The 14,537-nt window shown below is 45.0% G+C and overlaps 1 protein-coding gene across 2 annotated transcripts in view; it reads left to right on the top strand.

Annotated features, from left to right (window-relative positions):
* The window catches only part of dennd5b (DENN/MADD domain containing 5B), a 148,422-nt gene extending 136,590 nt beyond the window's left edge, over positions 1-11,832 (top strand). For both annotated transcript variants that reach the window (XM_084330274.1, XM_084330273.1), the window contains 5 exons: positions 295-479; positions 1,729-1,811; positions 5,579-5,705; positions 10,086-10,260; positions 11,621-11,832. In XM_084330274.1, the coding sequence (XP_084186400.1) occupies positions 295-479; positions 1,729-1,811; positions 5,579-5,705; positions 10,086-10,260; positions 11,621-11,804 (754 nt within the window). In that variant the 3' untranslated portion in view covers positions 11,805-11,832. The remainder of the gene's footprint in view (positions 1-294; positions 480-1,728; positions 1,812-5,578; positions 5,706-10,085; positions 10,261-11,620) is intronic.
* The last annotated feature ends 2,705 nt before the right edge of the window (positions 11,833-14,537 follow it).

The following is a 14,537-nucleotide window of genomic DNA, read 5'->3' as shown; positions in this document are numbered from 1 at the left end:
CTCCCCTCTCTCCCCCTCCTCTCCCTCTCATCTCCTCTCCTCTCCCTCCTCCCCTCCTCTCCCCTCCCCTCCTCTCCCCTCCTCCTCTCCTCTCGTCCCCTCTCCCCTCCCCTCCTCTCCTCCTCTCCCCTCCTCTCCTCCCCTCCTCTCCCCTCTCTTCTCCTCTCTTCTCTTCTCTTCTCCTCCCCTCCCTCCTCTCCTCCTCTCCCTCCCCCCCTCCTCTCCTTTCCCTCCTCTCTCCCTCCTCTCCCCTCCTCTCCTCTCCTTTCTCCCCTCCTCTCCTCTCCTCTCCAGGTTCCCATGTGGGCGGTGGCTTGGTAAAGGCGTGGACGATGGCAGCCTGGAGAGGGTTCTGATTGGCGAGCTGGTGGCCATCGGAGAGGAGGATTCTGGGAGGGGCTGTGGCACGCCCCCCCTGCAGCGCTCTCCCTCACAGACCAGACGCATCAGCACCACAGCGCTGGCCGGACGCGGATACAGTCAGTATTTCAACCACTGCTGCTTTTCAACACGGATATAGAACATAATATATATGCCAGTCAAACGTACAGCCAGATAACCCTAACAACCCTAACAATGATGCACAGAATTAATGCTGGTGACAAAAGTGCAAAGACAGCAACTCACATGTTACCATGACAACATGACCTCACAAACAGAACAACAGAACAACAGACACACATGTTACTATGACAACAGGACCTCACATACAGAATGTAGGGACGGCGCCACAACAACAGACGGTCTGTGAACCATGCTCATCATTTATACGATCAGTCCACATCACTTGTAGCATGACTGTTACATGGCCTCTCATTTCATTTGTATTTGTTCTGTTCATGGTAATTATGCATAGTTCCATAAAATAAAAAATAAAGGATTTCATTCATCATTTCATAATCAAAGAACCTCTCAATTTGCACATTCCATGAGTGACAAGGAGCAGGGAGAAGAAACTCTTATTCAGCCCCTTACTCAAAACAATAAATACACAATCGAAACAGATGTTCTGTCAACAACACATATACAAGCAATACTTACAATAACATAATTTTTTTTTATATAAACATAGTCATACTGAAACCTGTTACGTCTCAACTTCATAAATGAAAGATATTTTTACAACTCTTTAAATCATTCTGGAGAGAATTCCACAGTTTTACGCCACATGCTGAAACACACATCTGCTTTGAAGTCGTATTAATGTTGGTCTTCTCAAAACATAAAACAGACTTACCGGTATGTGGTTCTTCTTCTGAAGGATTCACAATTTCTCTCAGAAATCCCCTTAATCCCAGTATAGAAGAAGTGTTTATTTGTCATGCAGAAGGTTAACACACATGCGAGATGGACACACACACACACAAACACACACACATGCATTGGGTTGCCGATGTGTCTCTGCACTTGACCCCCGTCATCCTCCCCCCCATAGGGCAGCCGGGAGCAGACATGGGGGGGCCACGCCCGGGGGAGGGCCGCGCCCGGGGACTAATCCAAGAGCTCCTGTCCGTCTTCGTTAGCGATCTGTCCTGCATGTTTTTCCATTGGGTCCATCTTTATCGTGGCAACCTGGTCCCCAAGCGGGAATTGAACCCAGGACCTTCTTGCTGTGAGGCGACAGTGTTAATAACCACTAACCCACCGTGCCGCATGTAGTATGACCTCATAACTGTCACGTTTATGAGATTAAGAAGTTCATGTGGTTGTTTTGTCGTCCTGTTCCAGAGCCGACCTCCACTCAGATCCAGGAAGCCATCGGGGAGGCGGTGAACAACATCATCAAGCACTTCAGCAAGCCTGAGAAGGAGGTGTGTGTGTGTGTGTGTCTCTGTGTGTGTGTGTCTCTGTGTGTGTGTGTCTCTGTGTGTGTGTGTCTCTGTGTGTGTATCAAACACTTACACAAAGCCTAAGAAAGCAGCGTGTGTATTTGTCTGTGTTAGACAAACACATTCAAAGTGACAAACCTTTATTTAAACCCGTACGACCCTCATTTACAGTGGCGACGGGCTTACTAAACAAGACACAGTTTATCAGCAGATTCATACATATAGGCAGAATAAACAATGGAATCAGCTAAGACAATTACAAGTCGACACACAGTGGTTGCAGATCATACGGTTAAATGCAGCAGGAAGAAGGAAGAAGCTTCAGAGTCAGTTGGAGGACGTTCCAGGTGTTGGAAGCGTCAGAGGAAAAAGCCGTTTTTCCCATGTAGTTCAGAGCAAACTGGAGGAACCCTAAGAACCATCCATTTGAACGTGTAGAATAGCTTCCAAGACTCTATTCCAACAGTGTTGTGATGTAAGGGGGAAGTTTACTAATAAGCACTGGCGGACTCAGCCCCCACGGTTAAATAACGTCGTGCTAAAGTGCCCTTTTGAGTGGCGAAAACGAGAGGACCTGCCCTTCACGTGGGAAAACATAGCAAGAAAATTAAATAACGTGTCTTAGTGAGTGCTCTGTTAGTGGCTAAAATGTGATGCCGCTTACTAGGGCAGGCTTTCCCAAAGTGGGTGCCATGATGAAGACAGTCTAGGGGTGTTGCCAAATAGTTAAACCTTGCTTATTTTCAAAACGCATTATATGGCCATTAGCAAATATTTTCTGAGTTTTTGCAAGGGGCCGATGGGCTAATATCTAGCTAACATTTAGATGTTTCTCGATCAGCACTGTCTATATTTTATGTTAGGTTAAAGTAAGTTAGTTTAACTGTATTTGAAAGTAAAAGACTAAATAAATTGTTGCCAATGATTAAACAATAACGTTTAAAGGGGAACTATTTTACAATTTCTTTCACTATTTGGGCACTTTTACACAATTCCTGTGAGTTTATGGAACACCTCTGTAATTTTTTATTTTTTTTAATTCATTGTTTTGTATTTCTAATGAAGTCCTCAAAAACAGCATTTTTCTACCTCAAGATCTTAAGCCGTTTTGAGCCTGGGCTCCTAAACCACTGCGCCGCCTGAACATTAACATGCAGCAGTGTCTCTCTGACATCACAAATCATCACATTTTCAGATGACTCAGTTCAGTGAGGGTGAATATTGTGAGAGGAGAATTGGAAGAATGCGCCAATATGAGAATTAGAGACATAGATCATATTAATATAAGTCCACATAGCTAGGAAACAATGCTAAACACTGAAAAAGGCCATTTATAAGATAGTTCCCCTTTAAAATACTCAATCCCAATCCCATTGTTGAAAACATACTGTGGCGATCGGTGAAGAATGAGGCAGTTCGACTTTTCTTGACCGCCTGGCCAATTATTCTCAACAGAAAGTTACCACTGGGTTATAATAAAAACAACAACAAACCACTGGCTAACACTAACACTCACTTTGTATGGCAAGTTAACTACTACCGAATTCACACATTGAATGGTCTCTGGTTGTGGCCTGACAGGGGGCTCTGCACTGCTGGTTGTGGCTGACAGGGGGCTCTGCTCTGCTGGGTGTGGCCTGACAGGGGGCTCTGCTCTGCTGGTTGTGGCTGACAGGGGGCTCTGCTCTGCTGGGTGTGGCCTGACAGGGGGCTCTGCTCTGCTGGTTGTGGCTGACAGGGGGCTCTGCTCTGCTGGTTGTGGCTGACAGGGGGCTCTGCTCTGCTGGGTGTGGCCTGACAGGGGGCTCTGCTCTGCTGGTTGTGGCTGACAGGGGGCTCTGCTCTGCTGGTTGTGGCTGACAGGGGGCTCTGCTCTGCTGGGTGTGGCCTGACAGGGGGCTCTGCTCTGCTGGTTGTGGCTGACAGGGGGCTCTGCTCTGCTGGTTGTGGCTGACAGGGGGCTCTGCTCTGCTGGGTGTGGCCTGACAGGGGGCTCTGCTCTGCTGGTTGTGGCCTGACAGGGGGCTCTGCTCTGCTGGTTGTGGCCTGACAGGGGGCTCTGCTCTGCTGGTTGTGGCTGACAGGGTAATGGGCAGGGTTAGAGTTAGGGGTCAGAGTTAGAGTCTCCTAGTTAGAGTCCCACTGTGAAGACATCCTCACCATTAACCTCCTTCAAAGCTCCACATCTTTTTTATTGTGTGTCCAAAGGTATCTATCTGCCCCTCTCTCTCTCTCTCTCTCTCTCTCTCTCTCTCTCTCTGTCTCTCTGTCTCTGACACAGGAGAGAGACACACAGGAGAGAGAGAGAGAGAGACACACACACACAGGAGAGAGATAGAGGGAAAGAGAGAGAGACACAGAAGAGAGATACACAGGAAAGAGAGAGAGAGAGAGAGAGAGACACACACAGACAGAGAGAGAGAGAGAGGGAGAGACGCACACACAGAAAGAGACACACAGGAGAGAGATAGAGGGAGAGAGAGAGAGACACACACATACACACACAGAGAGAGAGACACACAGAGAGAGAGGGAGAGTGACGCACACACAGAGAGAGAGACACAGAGAGAGAGAGAAGAACAGAGAGAGAGAGACACACACAGACAGAGAGAGAGAAGAACAAAGAGACACAGAGAGAGAGACACCGAGAGAGAGAGAAGAACAGAGAGAGAGAGACACACACAGACAGAGAGAGAGAGAGAAGAACAGAGAGACACGGGAGAGAGAGACACAGGAGAGAGAGAAGAACAGAGAGAGAGAGACACACAGACAGAGAGAGAGAAGAACAGAGAGACACAGGAGAGAGAGACACAGGAGAGAGAGACACACACAGACAGAGAGAGAGAGGAACAGAGAGACACGGGAGAGAGAGACACAGGAGAGAGAGAAGAACAGAGAGAGAGAGACACACACAGACAGAGAGAGAAGAACAGAGAGACACAGGAGAGAGAGACACAGGAGAGAGAGAAGAACAGAGAGAAGAACAGAGAGAGAGAGACACACACAGACAGAGAGAGAGAGAAGAACAGAGACACAGGAGAGAGAGACACAGGAGAGAGAGAGGAGAGAGAGAGACAGGAGAGAGATGATATATATTGTACTTTGATATTGATATCTGTTTTCTAATTAATGTTTAATGTTAATAATAATTTGCTTTGGCAACATGTACATCATGCCAATAAAGCCATTTGAATTTAATTCCATTTCATTTAATTGAGAGATAGGAGTGGGAGAGGGAGAGAGAGAGACCGGAGAGAGATAGAGGGAGAGAGACAGAAAGCGAGAGAGACAGAGAGGCAGAGAGAGGCAGAGAGAGAGAGAGAGAGGCAGAGAGAGAGAGAGAGAGAGAGAGAGAGAGAGAGACCAAGAGAGACCGACCTCACCTCCTCTTACTAGTTACACTGCTGGCCAGTATGACTTACTACCATAGTGTCTTTATACCTGTATCACTGTTAATACTACAACTCTGTACATACATCTGATTAGCACTATTACTCAGTGGTACTAATATATATGTATACATTTTATATCCATCTTAATCACCTGTATATTACTATCGCACTTCACTGTTACATTTGCACTCTGGCTGGATGTACTTGTGGTCGTTGTACTGTACTTGTGCTGTATAATGACAATACATTTGAATGTAATGTTATTTAAAATACCCCTTCCTTCTCCTCCTCTTCCTCCCCCTCTTCCTCCTCTCCTCCTCCTCCTCCTCCTCCCCCCCCCCCCCCCCCCCCCCCCAGAGGGGCAGTCTCACCATCCTGCTGTGTGGGGAGAGCGGTATGGTCGTGGCTCTGGAGCAGTTCTTCCACAACAACTTCAAGTCTTCCAGACTCTTCCAGAAGAACGTGTTCGTCTGGGACTTTGTGGGTGAGTTGTGATGGAACAACGTCGCCATCTACTGGGATAATGGAGGCATGGCGGTCCAGGGAACTGCTCACAACATGCATAGGAGCTAAACCCCCTCTGGTGGCCATTTGTGGGAAGTGTCACAGGTACCTTTTGGTAGGAGAATGTTCTGTATTGAGAAGTCCCTTTTTTGAAGTGACAAGTGAACTGGCTACCTGGTTCCTTTAGCTGACAAATCAAAGTCTGACTAATCAAACTCGAGAACTATTAGGAATGTCTGACTCTTAACCACCAAAACCTGCACGGACTACAACGTATGACGTATATCATGCCAGTTAGGGCACCTTGTGTATACTGTTTACTTTTACTTTTACTCATAGTATATTCAGATAAAATTTTCTATTTGATTGCCTATATTTATTGTAACGTATAATATAGCTGATAGAAATCACCTTCACCTTTGTTTACACTGTTTCTTTTTTCTCACATTTTTATATTCCGATCTAATTTGATTGCCTTATCTATGTCTTTCTACTATTACCCTGCCCATACCTGTACCTCCCCTCCCCCATGCTGCTATGATGCCTGAATTGCTCCAAGGGGATCAATAAAGGAATATCTTATCTTATCTTATCTCATTTGATTTGATTTGATCTTTATGTATCTCAAACATTTCAACCATAAAACAAACACACACATTTGTAATGAGAAAAAAGAACAAAAACTAAATAAAATAAAATACAAATAAAATACAATAATCAGCATAGCTCAAGACAATGGTTTTGTTCGAGAAGGGGCAGAATGAAGCAAAGCTTATCTGGTCCTGCCCCTTCCTTACATTTACATTTACATTTACATTTAGTCATTTAGCTGACGCTTTTATCCAAAGCGACTTACAAGTTCTGTACGACAAGCCATCAGGAAGGGCACAACTCTATCAGCTGAGCAACAATGTTCATCAAAGTGTTGAGTGCTACAGTGTAGGTTAGTTTATTAGGACAAGTGCATGACAGTACGGTTAGTTAGGGTTAGTTTTTTTTTTTTTTTTTTTTTTTTTTTTATTCAGATAATGGTTGAAGAAGTGCGACTTTAGTCGACGGCGAAAGATTGGACGTGATTCGGCTGTCCTAACTGGGGTGGGTAGTTCATTCCACCATTGTGGGGCAAGGACTGAGAATAGGCGACTTCTCTTTGATGACCCTCCCGGAGCTTGGATAGGAGTAGGTCTGAGGCGGCCAGAAGATGCAGAGCGTAGGGGTCTTGAGGGTGTGTAGTTAGAGACCATTGACCGGAGGTAGGCGGGAGCGGTTCCCTTTGCCGCACGGTATGCTAGGTCGAGGGCCTTGAAGCGGATTCGTGCAGCAATGGGGAGCCAGTGCAGGTCCCTAAGAAGTGGGGTGACATGGGCCGACTTCGGTAGGTTTGAGATCAGGCGGGATCAGGCGGGACCTTACAAAGGTCACACCCCACTCCACCCACTTCAGAAAACAGTGTGTCATGGTTGATGGTGTCAAATCTCCTTATCTTGACAATCCAGTCGGTGTGCCGCAGGGATCGATCCTTGGGCCATTACTGTTTTCCCTATACATCAATGACCTGCCGGACATATGCCCTGACTTCAATGTACAGACACAGTCATTTTTGTACATGGTAAAAAAACATACCTGATCTCATGTAACCTCTCAAATGCAATGAACAAGGTCCAACACTGGTTGCAAAACTCATGCCTACTGCTAAATACAAAAAAAACTGTATGAATGATGTTCAGCAAACGACCAGTTAGAATCACAAGGTCTAATGTGTTTCTGGGGGGGGAGGAACTGGAATTGGTTTCCCATTTCAAGTACCTCAGAGTCTTCTTGGACTCGAACCTATCCTTTAAGAAACATGTAAAAAAAGTGAAAAGCACAATACATTTTTATTTAGTAAATTTGAGACAAATCCGGCCTTTTTTTAACAGTTGATGCTGCAAAAACATATCATCATTGCATGATATTCTCACACATTGAATACTGCTTCACAAACTGCTCATTTGCTGGTGTCACTGTCATGAAACCCATCGAACAGCTTTATCATAGAGCCATCAAGGTATTTGCCAGGAAACCATTGGCATACCATCATTCAATCTGATTTGCTGCAGCTCAAATGTATCCCCTTGCCCCACTTTGCCTTTTATGTCTTTGTCTGTGTTTTGTGTATTTTTGTATGTTTGTTTTTTGTTTTTGCTGCCATTTTGGCCAGGTCTTGCTCGAAAAAGAGATATTTGATCTCAAGTGACTACCTGGTAAAATAAAGGTAAAATAAAATTGCAATATTCTGAAACAACATAGCTTTTTGAGCTTTGAACATTTCAAAGTCATAAAAAGCGCTTGTTTAATCTATAAATGCCTACATGGACTAGCTTCCCCTCCTGTACAGGAATTAATCTACAAAAAAAGAAACACTGGACTCTGCACCAGGTCAGACACCAGAGGTGACTGCATGGTCCAACGTAGACTGACCACGTTTGGCAAAAACGTCCTGTCCATAAAAGGCAGTCAAACATGGAACAGTCTCTCATTTCCATAAGGGAAAGCTCCACCCTTGCTTCTTTTAGAGGGCAACTAAAAAAAATTGCTGAAGACCAACCAGTCATGTGACCACATGTGACATATCTATAGCCACTAGTATTTCTGTGTATTGCTGTTATGTATGTATTTGTACATTTCTTACTGTTTCTATGAGTCCTGTTTTATGTTTGGGGACAACGGATGGAAATTAGCCTCGTGCTAAATCCGGCCATTTTTACACTCCACGGTGTTCATTAATTTTGCATTGTCCCGTCCAAAAATATCATATCAAGGTCATGCTAATTCTGCCATTCCACGGCGTACGGCGTTATTGAGATCATATTTCATTTTTTCGCCATGGTATTCATAATTCCCTCACGGAGCCTGGTCTGATGCAGTGGGACCCTGCACAACAGTGCAACGCTTCAATACCGCCGCCTGGTGGACGATCGGGCGAGTTGCCAAACCGGAAATGGATCCCAGAAGATCTCTGTGATCTGGAAGTCCGTCCGGCAGTCACATATTGTCGCGGGACTCTAGACACACATCCGTGTATATGGATCGCTGCCATAACTCAATAATCGATATGATTTGGCCGTTTATTCCACCATACAAACCGGAAATGGATCGAGTCGATCACCGTCAAATAAGTGGGATCTTTTTCCTCCAGTCTCATCGGCGAACGGTAAGAGGACGCTGATGTCACTTTCAAGCCGATTGTACATTTCTTTGTTTACAAACCAACTGATCAATAAATCAACCCATACTACATAAAGCATTTACTGATGATCACGGAATTATAAACGACCCCCCCCCCCCCGTTCAGCCATGCATGATCAGTCATAACGTTTAGGATCGTATACAGTTGGATTTTTTAATATAGCGTGTATCGCGAACAAACTGCAATCGCTCATCTATATTATGCGTTTAGGCCTATAACTAGCGTTCTAGGAATTACTGCAGAAAACGATATAAACATATTTATATTCTAGACGGTATTTTCGTATGAATCTATGAATGACAAAGTATAACGTTCCTACATCCTGAACGATAGATAATCGATGTTGAATGGGCCATAGTAATGTCAATTTAGCAATACAATTTAAAAAGTTATAGCCCTGCAAAGAAGGTGAACATCTCCATAGGCTTAGACTGGTGGCAGTGATCATACATTGATGGATATAAGCGTGGCGGTTTATGTGTTAATGGGGCGCCCTCGTGGCGCACCGCATAGTGCCTCGCACACCCACGCGGCCGTCCCGGGTTCGCCTCCCGCTCCCGGGGGATCACTTGTCGCATGTCCTCCCCACTTCCTCTCCCGTTCTCCCTCTCCTCTGTCGGTCATGTCTGACCATGAAAAAAAACTAAAATAAAAGTTGTAAAAACGCTAAAAATAAATCTTATTAAAAAAACATTATATTAATACGTAATAAGTTATCTATCAATATCAAAAAAGAATATATATCTATCCACTACAGCAAAAAATAAATAAATAATTACAAAAATACTAGTTCACGTTATTTTCAAGCTCCTCTAATTTATACTTGTCCAAGAATTACTGTTTATATCTGCATTTAAACATTTGAATAGTATTGTTTGTTTTTGTTGTTTGTTTTTATTTATTGTTTGTTTTTATTGCTACATCAAGGCCATTCCAAATGGATACCCCACAAACTGAGATGCACTTGCTTTTGAGAGTTGTACGGACAATAGGTTGTTTTAAATTAAATGTCCCTCTTAGATTATAACCCCCATCTCTGCCAATGAAAATCCCATATCATCTTATCTTATCTCATCTTATCTCATCTTATCTCACATCATCTTATCTCATCTCATCTTATCTCGTCTACAGAGAAGGCCGTGGCCTACATGGAGTCAGCCGACCAGATGGGGGCGCTGCAGGAGACGGCTGAGCCCCGGGGGATGACCTGTCAGTCACTCTGTCGCTACGTCAACGCCATCAACTCCACCCCCAGGAACATCGGCAAGGACGGCAAGTTCCAGCTGCTGGTGTGCCTCGGTGCCAGGTGAGGGGGGGGGGGGGGGGGGGGGGGGGGGTGTGAGGACCAGGGGGACGGGGTCAGAGGTCGTGGGGCCATGTGCAGGACGTAGCTGGGAGGAAGTGTCCAGGTTACTTAGTAATGATTAGCCCCTTTCGTGACTGTGATGCACCGAGTGAAGGAATATCTTATCTTATCTTAGGGGATCAATAAAGGAATATTTTATCTTATGGGATCAATAAAGGAATATCTTATCTTATCTTAGGGGATCAATGAAGAAATATCTTATCTTATCTTAGGGGATCAATAAAGGAATATTTTATCTTATGGGATCAATAAAGGAACATCTTATCTTATCTTAGGGGATCAATAAAGGAATATATTATCTGATACTAAGAAGAGACTTTATCAAAATATCACATTGCTTCCCAGGGAGATCATTACTTAGCCCCTTTCGTGACTGTGATGCACCGAGTGAATCCACAGTCACTTGCTCCTCAATAGGAAACCAACGTATGTTGACCATGAAGGACTGGTTCTGGCCGAAACCGTTCGTTATACAAGTATCACAGAGACATTTCAAAGATACTCACAGTTGCACGAGGGTTTCGGACAAAAATACGGGATGGTTTGAAAGCTTGGCGTTGCTAATAAACATTTTAAATATTTTTTATAAACTGGTCAACACTGCTCAAAACGGCGTTATTTCCGTATTTGGCTGCCTGGTGCGCCTGCGCTGTGATCACAGCGCATGCGCATCATGCACCCAACGGCGGAAATAATACAGTGTTGATCAGTTTATAAGAAATATTTAAAATGTTTATTAGCAACGTCGAGCTTTCAAACCATCCCGTATCTCTGTCCGAAACCCTTGTGCAACTGTGAGTACCTTTGAAATGTCTCTGTGATACTTTTCCTTTATATTTTATCCTGACATTTTTCAGTTGGAAGGGCAGTCTATATGCGTAATGGCAACGTTTTTTTTTAAGATTCTTTTTAGGGCACTTTTTTTATGAGGCTCAAAAAGGCAGGTGCTCAAGCACCCCTGGGCTCTATGTGTGCATGTGCCTGCTACCATAGTGTCTTTATACCTGTATCACTGTACATATTAATACTATATCTATAGACTTACTACCATAGTGTCTTTATACCTGTATCACTGTACATATTAATACTACAACTCTGTACATAGATCTGATTAGCACTATTACTCAGTAGTACTAATTTATATATTGTATACCCAGTTTAATCACCTGTACATTGTATATCACTATCACACTTTACTGTTACATTTGCACTCTGGTTGGATGCCAAACCTCTTTTCGTTGTACTGTACTGTGCTGCATGATGACAATACATTAGAATCTAATCTAATGTTTCTCCACAGAGACCGGCTGCTGCCTCAGTGGCTACCCCTGCTGGTGGAGTGTCCGGTGATCCAGAGGATGTACGAGCAGCCCGCCCTGCTGAGGGACCGGACCACCGTCAACACCCTCATCAGCGCCCTGGAGACCCTGCACCACTTCCCCATCACCCTGGAGGCCTCGCTGGTCAAGGGCATCGACCTTTAACCCCCCCCCCCCACACACACAGGGCCACTTCCCCAGTCGGGTCTATTCAATTAACCCTTTCACTACCACACTACAGAAGGTTAACCCTTTCACTACCACACTACTGGCAGTTAACCCTTTCACTACCACACTACTGACGGTTAACCCTTTCACTGGTAGTGAAAGGGTTAACCTTATGTAGTGTGGTTGTGAAAGGTTAACCCTTTGTTGTGTGGCAGTGAAAGGGTTAACCTTATGTATTGTCACAGTGAAAGGGTTAACCCTTGGGTAGTGTGGCAGTGTAAGGGTTAACTTCCCTTGTGCATGCGCGTCTGCAGGACCTTGTACCTCGTGGCTCCTCTACGTCGCCGCTGGTAGACTTGGACCATCGCTGTTCATCACTGTTGTCAACGCCTGCTTCGGCCTGATTGGCTCTGGGGTTACCCATGTGACCGGGGTCAACAAGGACGTGGAGAGAAGGACTGAGGACATGAAAGAGACCCTTAGCAACCAAAGCAACAAGTTCCACTGTTTGGCATGAGGAGAAGCTAAGCGAGGAGAAGCTAAGCGAGGAGAAGCTAAGCTAGGAGAAGCTAAGCTAGGAGAAGCTAAGCTAGGAGAAGCTAAGCTAGGAGAAGCTAAACTAGGAGAAGCTAAGCTAGGAGAAGCTAAACTAGGAGAAGCTAAGCTAGGAGAAGCTAAACTAGGAGAAGCTAGGGCTTTGGATCGATGACGAGTTTGTATGCAGTATTATTAACCTAGTTTAGTGAAAGATCACTTTTTGAAAACCCAACGCTGGATGTTTCCTCATGCGTGACGGAGGACGGGGGGGACCTGCCGTGGATTCTCCCGACAGACTCGAGCCACGCGGTGGAGCGTCGTGTTTCCTTATTGGCTCTTTTTCCTTTTTCTCTGCATCGTGATTGGCTTGCAGATGTTTGACGGACACAAAAAGACCACTGCTTTGGACTCGGGAGAGACGGGCGAACTGGGGGACATTCCTACGTGGACCTGGCTGTTTTAAACTCTTAGTGTTCTGGATCTGTGTTAAGTCTGTGAGTGTGTACTGTATGTGCGTTCTCACAGATGTGTGTGTGTGTTTGCCCCTCCTACTTTTATTTTTGTATGACTTCAAGTGTTCGTGTGCATCTACTGGATTGTGTAATACACAGCGCATAGGTGTGTGTGTTACGGCACAAAGGTGTGCGTGCGTTTGTGCGTCTGTGAACCTGTATGCTTCCCATGTTCGACTGTACGACTGTTGAACCATAATGCTGACTCTGGACCAGTTTGCAGACGTCCACACGACCCTCTAGCAGCATAATGCTGACTCTGGACCAGTTTGCAGACGTCCACACGACCCTCTAGCAGCATAATGCTGACTGGACCAGTTTGCAGACCCTCTAACAGCGACACGTCGGACATTTCTTTCCCTTTTTACAGATCTACATTTCAAAATGTGAAATACACTGGAATACAAATGTTTAGCAATAAGAACGTTGGAATTGTCCAGCGGCACCCCACAAAGGTCCCTGTACTTGTATTCTTTGTCGATGCATAGAAGAAAAGGAACGATTTTAAAGCGATAGGTCTGGTTTTGGAACCCTAGCCCTATCTGGACCGGGGCGACGGTGGCTCAGGAGGTAGAATGGTCGTCCGGTAAGCCATGCTGGACGCCACAAGCCATGCCGTTCCACATACTAGCTCTGTATTCATAATGTAAATGTCATTATGAATTGAAAATGGGGGACCCTGATGTAAACAAGACGAAAGTCTTTCTCTGGTCTGCATCCCCTTAACAATTGTGTGTATTGAGCTGTACTGTACTGTACCCATTCTGAAATCTGTTAATAAAGTTTTCAATCAATCAATCAATCAATCAATCCCGCACAGTGCAATACTCCAATTCAGCCATTGGAAATTCAGCCATTGGGTGGGTGGCGCTAAATTTCCTGAGGGGCCTGACAGCGCTTATAAAACGATTTAATAGGCTAAACTTCGAACATCAGTGGCCTATGCTCTGCAGGGAGTGCAAAGGCTTAAGTCAAGTAAGTAAGTCAAACTTCGAACATAGGACCCGGGGAACATAGAACCCTTTTGCGGACGGGGGAACATAGAACCCTTTTTCGAAAAAGAAAAAAAAACAGGGAACATAGAACCCGGGGAACATAGGGATGACCCCATCCAGAGCTAGCATGAGGAACAGCATGGTTTGTGGCTAACTATCCAGAGCTAGCATGAGGAACAGCATGGTTTGTGGCTAACTATCCAGAGCTAGTATGAGGAACAGCATGGTTTGTGGCTAACTATCCAGAGCTAGCATGAGGAACAGCATGGTTTGTGGCTAACTAGCCAGAGGGGAGCATGTCTATGTTCCCCCGGGTCCTATGTTCCCCCGGGTTCTATGTTCCCCGCTTTATTGATTGATTGATTGAAAATTTTAGACCACCAGCCCTGATTCCAAACTCTAACCTTAACCAACTTCGAAAGAGGGCCTAAGCTTAACCAGTTCGAAACAAGGCGGACATTAATAATTAATAAAAATTATAAAAATTAATAAAATGTTCAATCAATCGGCGAACATAGGACCCGGGAAACATAGAACCCGGGGAACATAGGGATGACCCCTTTGTGGCTAACTATCCAGAGCTAGCATGAGGAACAGCATGGCTTGTGGCTAACTATCCAGAGCTAGCATGAGGAACAGCATGGTTTGTATAGCTAACTATCCAGAGCTAGCATGAGGAACAGCAT

Source organism: Notolepis coatsorum (assembly GCF_963971535.1).
Source record: "Notolepis coatsorum genome assembly, chromosome: 15".
Classification (NCBI taxonomy): domain Eukaryota; kingdom Metazoa; phylum Chordata; class Actinopteri; order Aulopiformes; family Paralepididae; genus Notolepis; species Notolepis coatsorum.
This window is presented reverse-complemented; position numbering and strand designations above follow the sequence as displayed.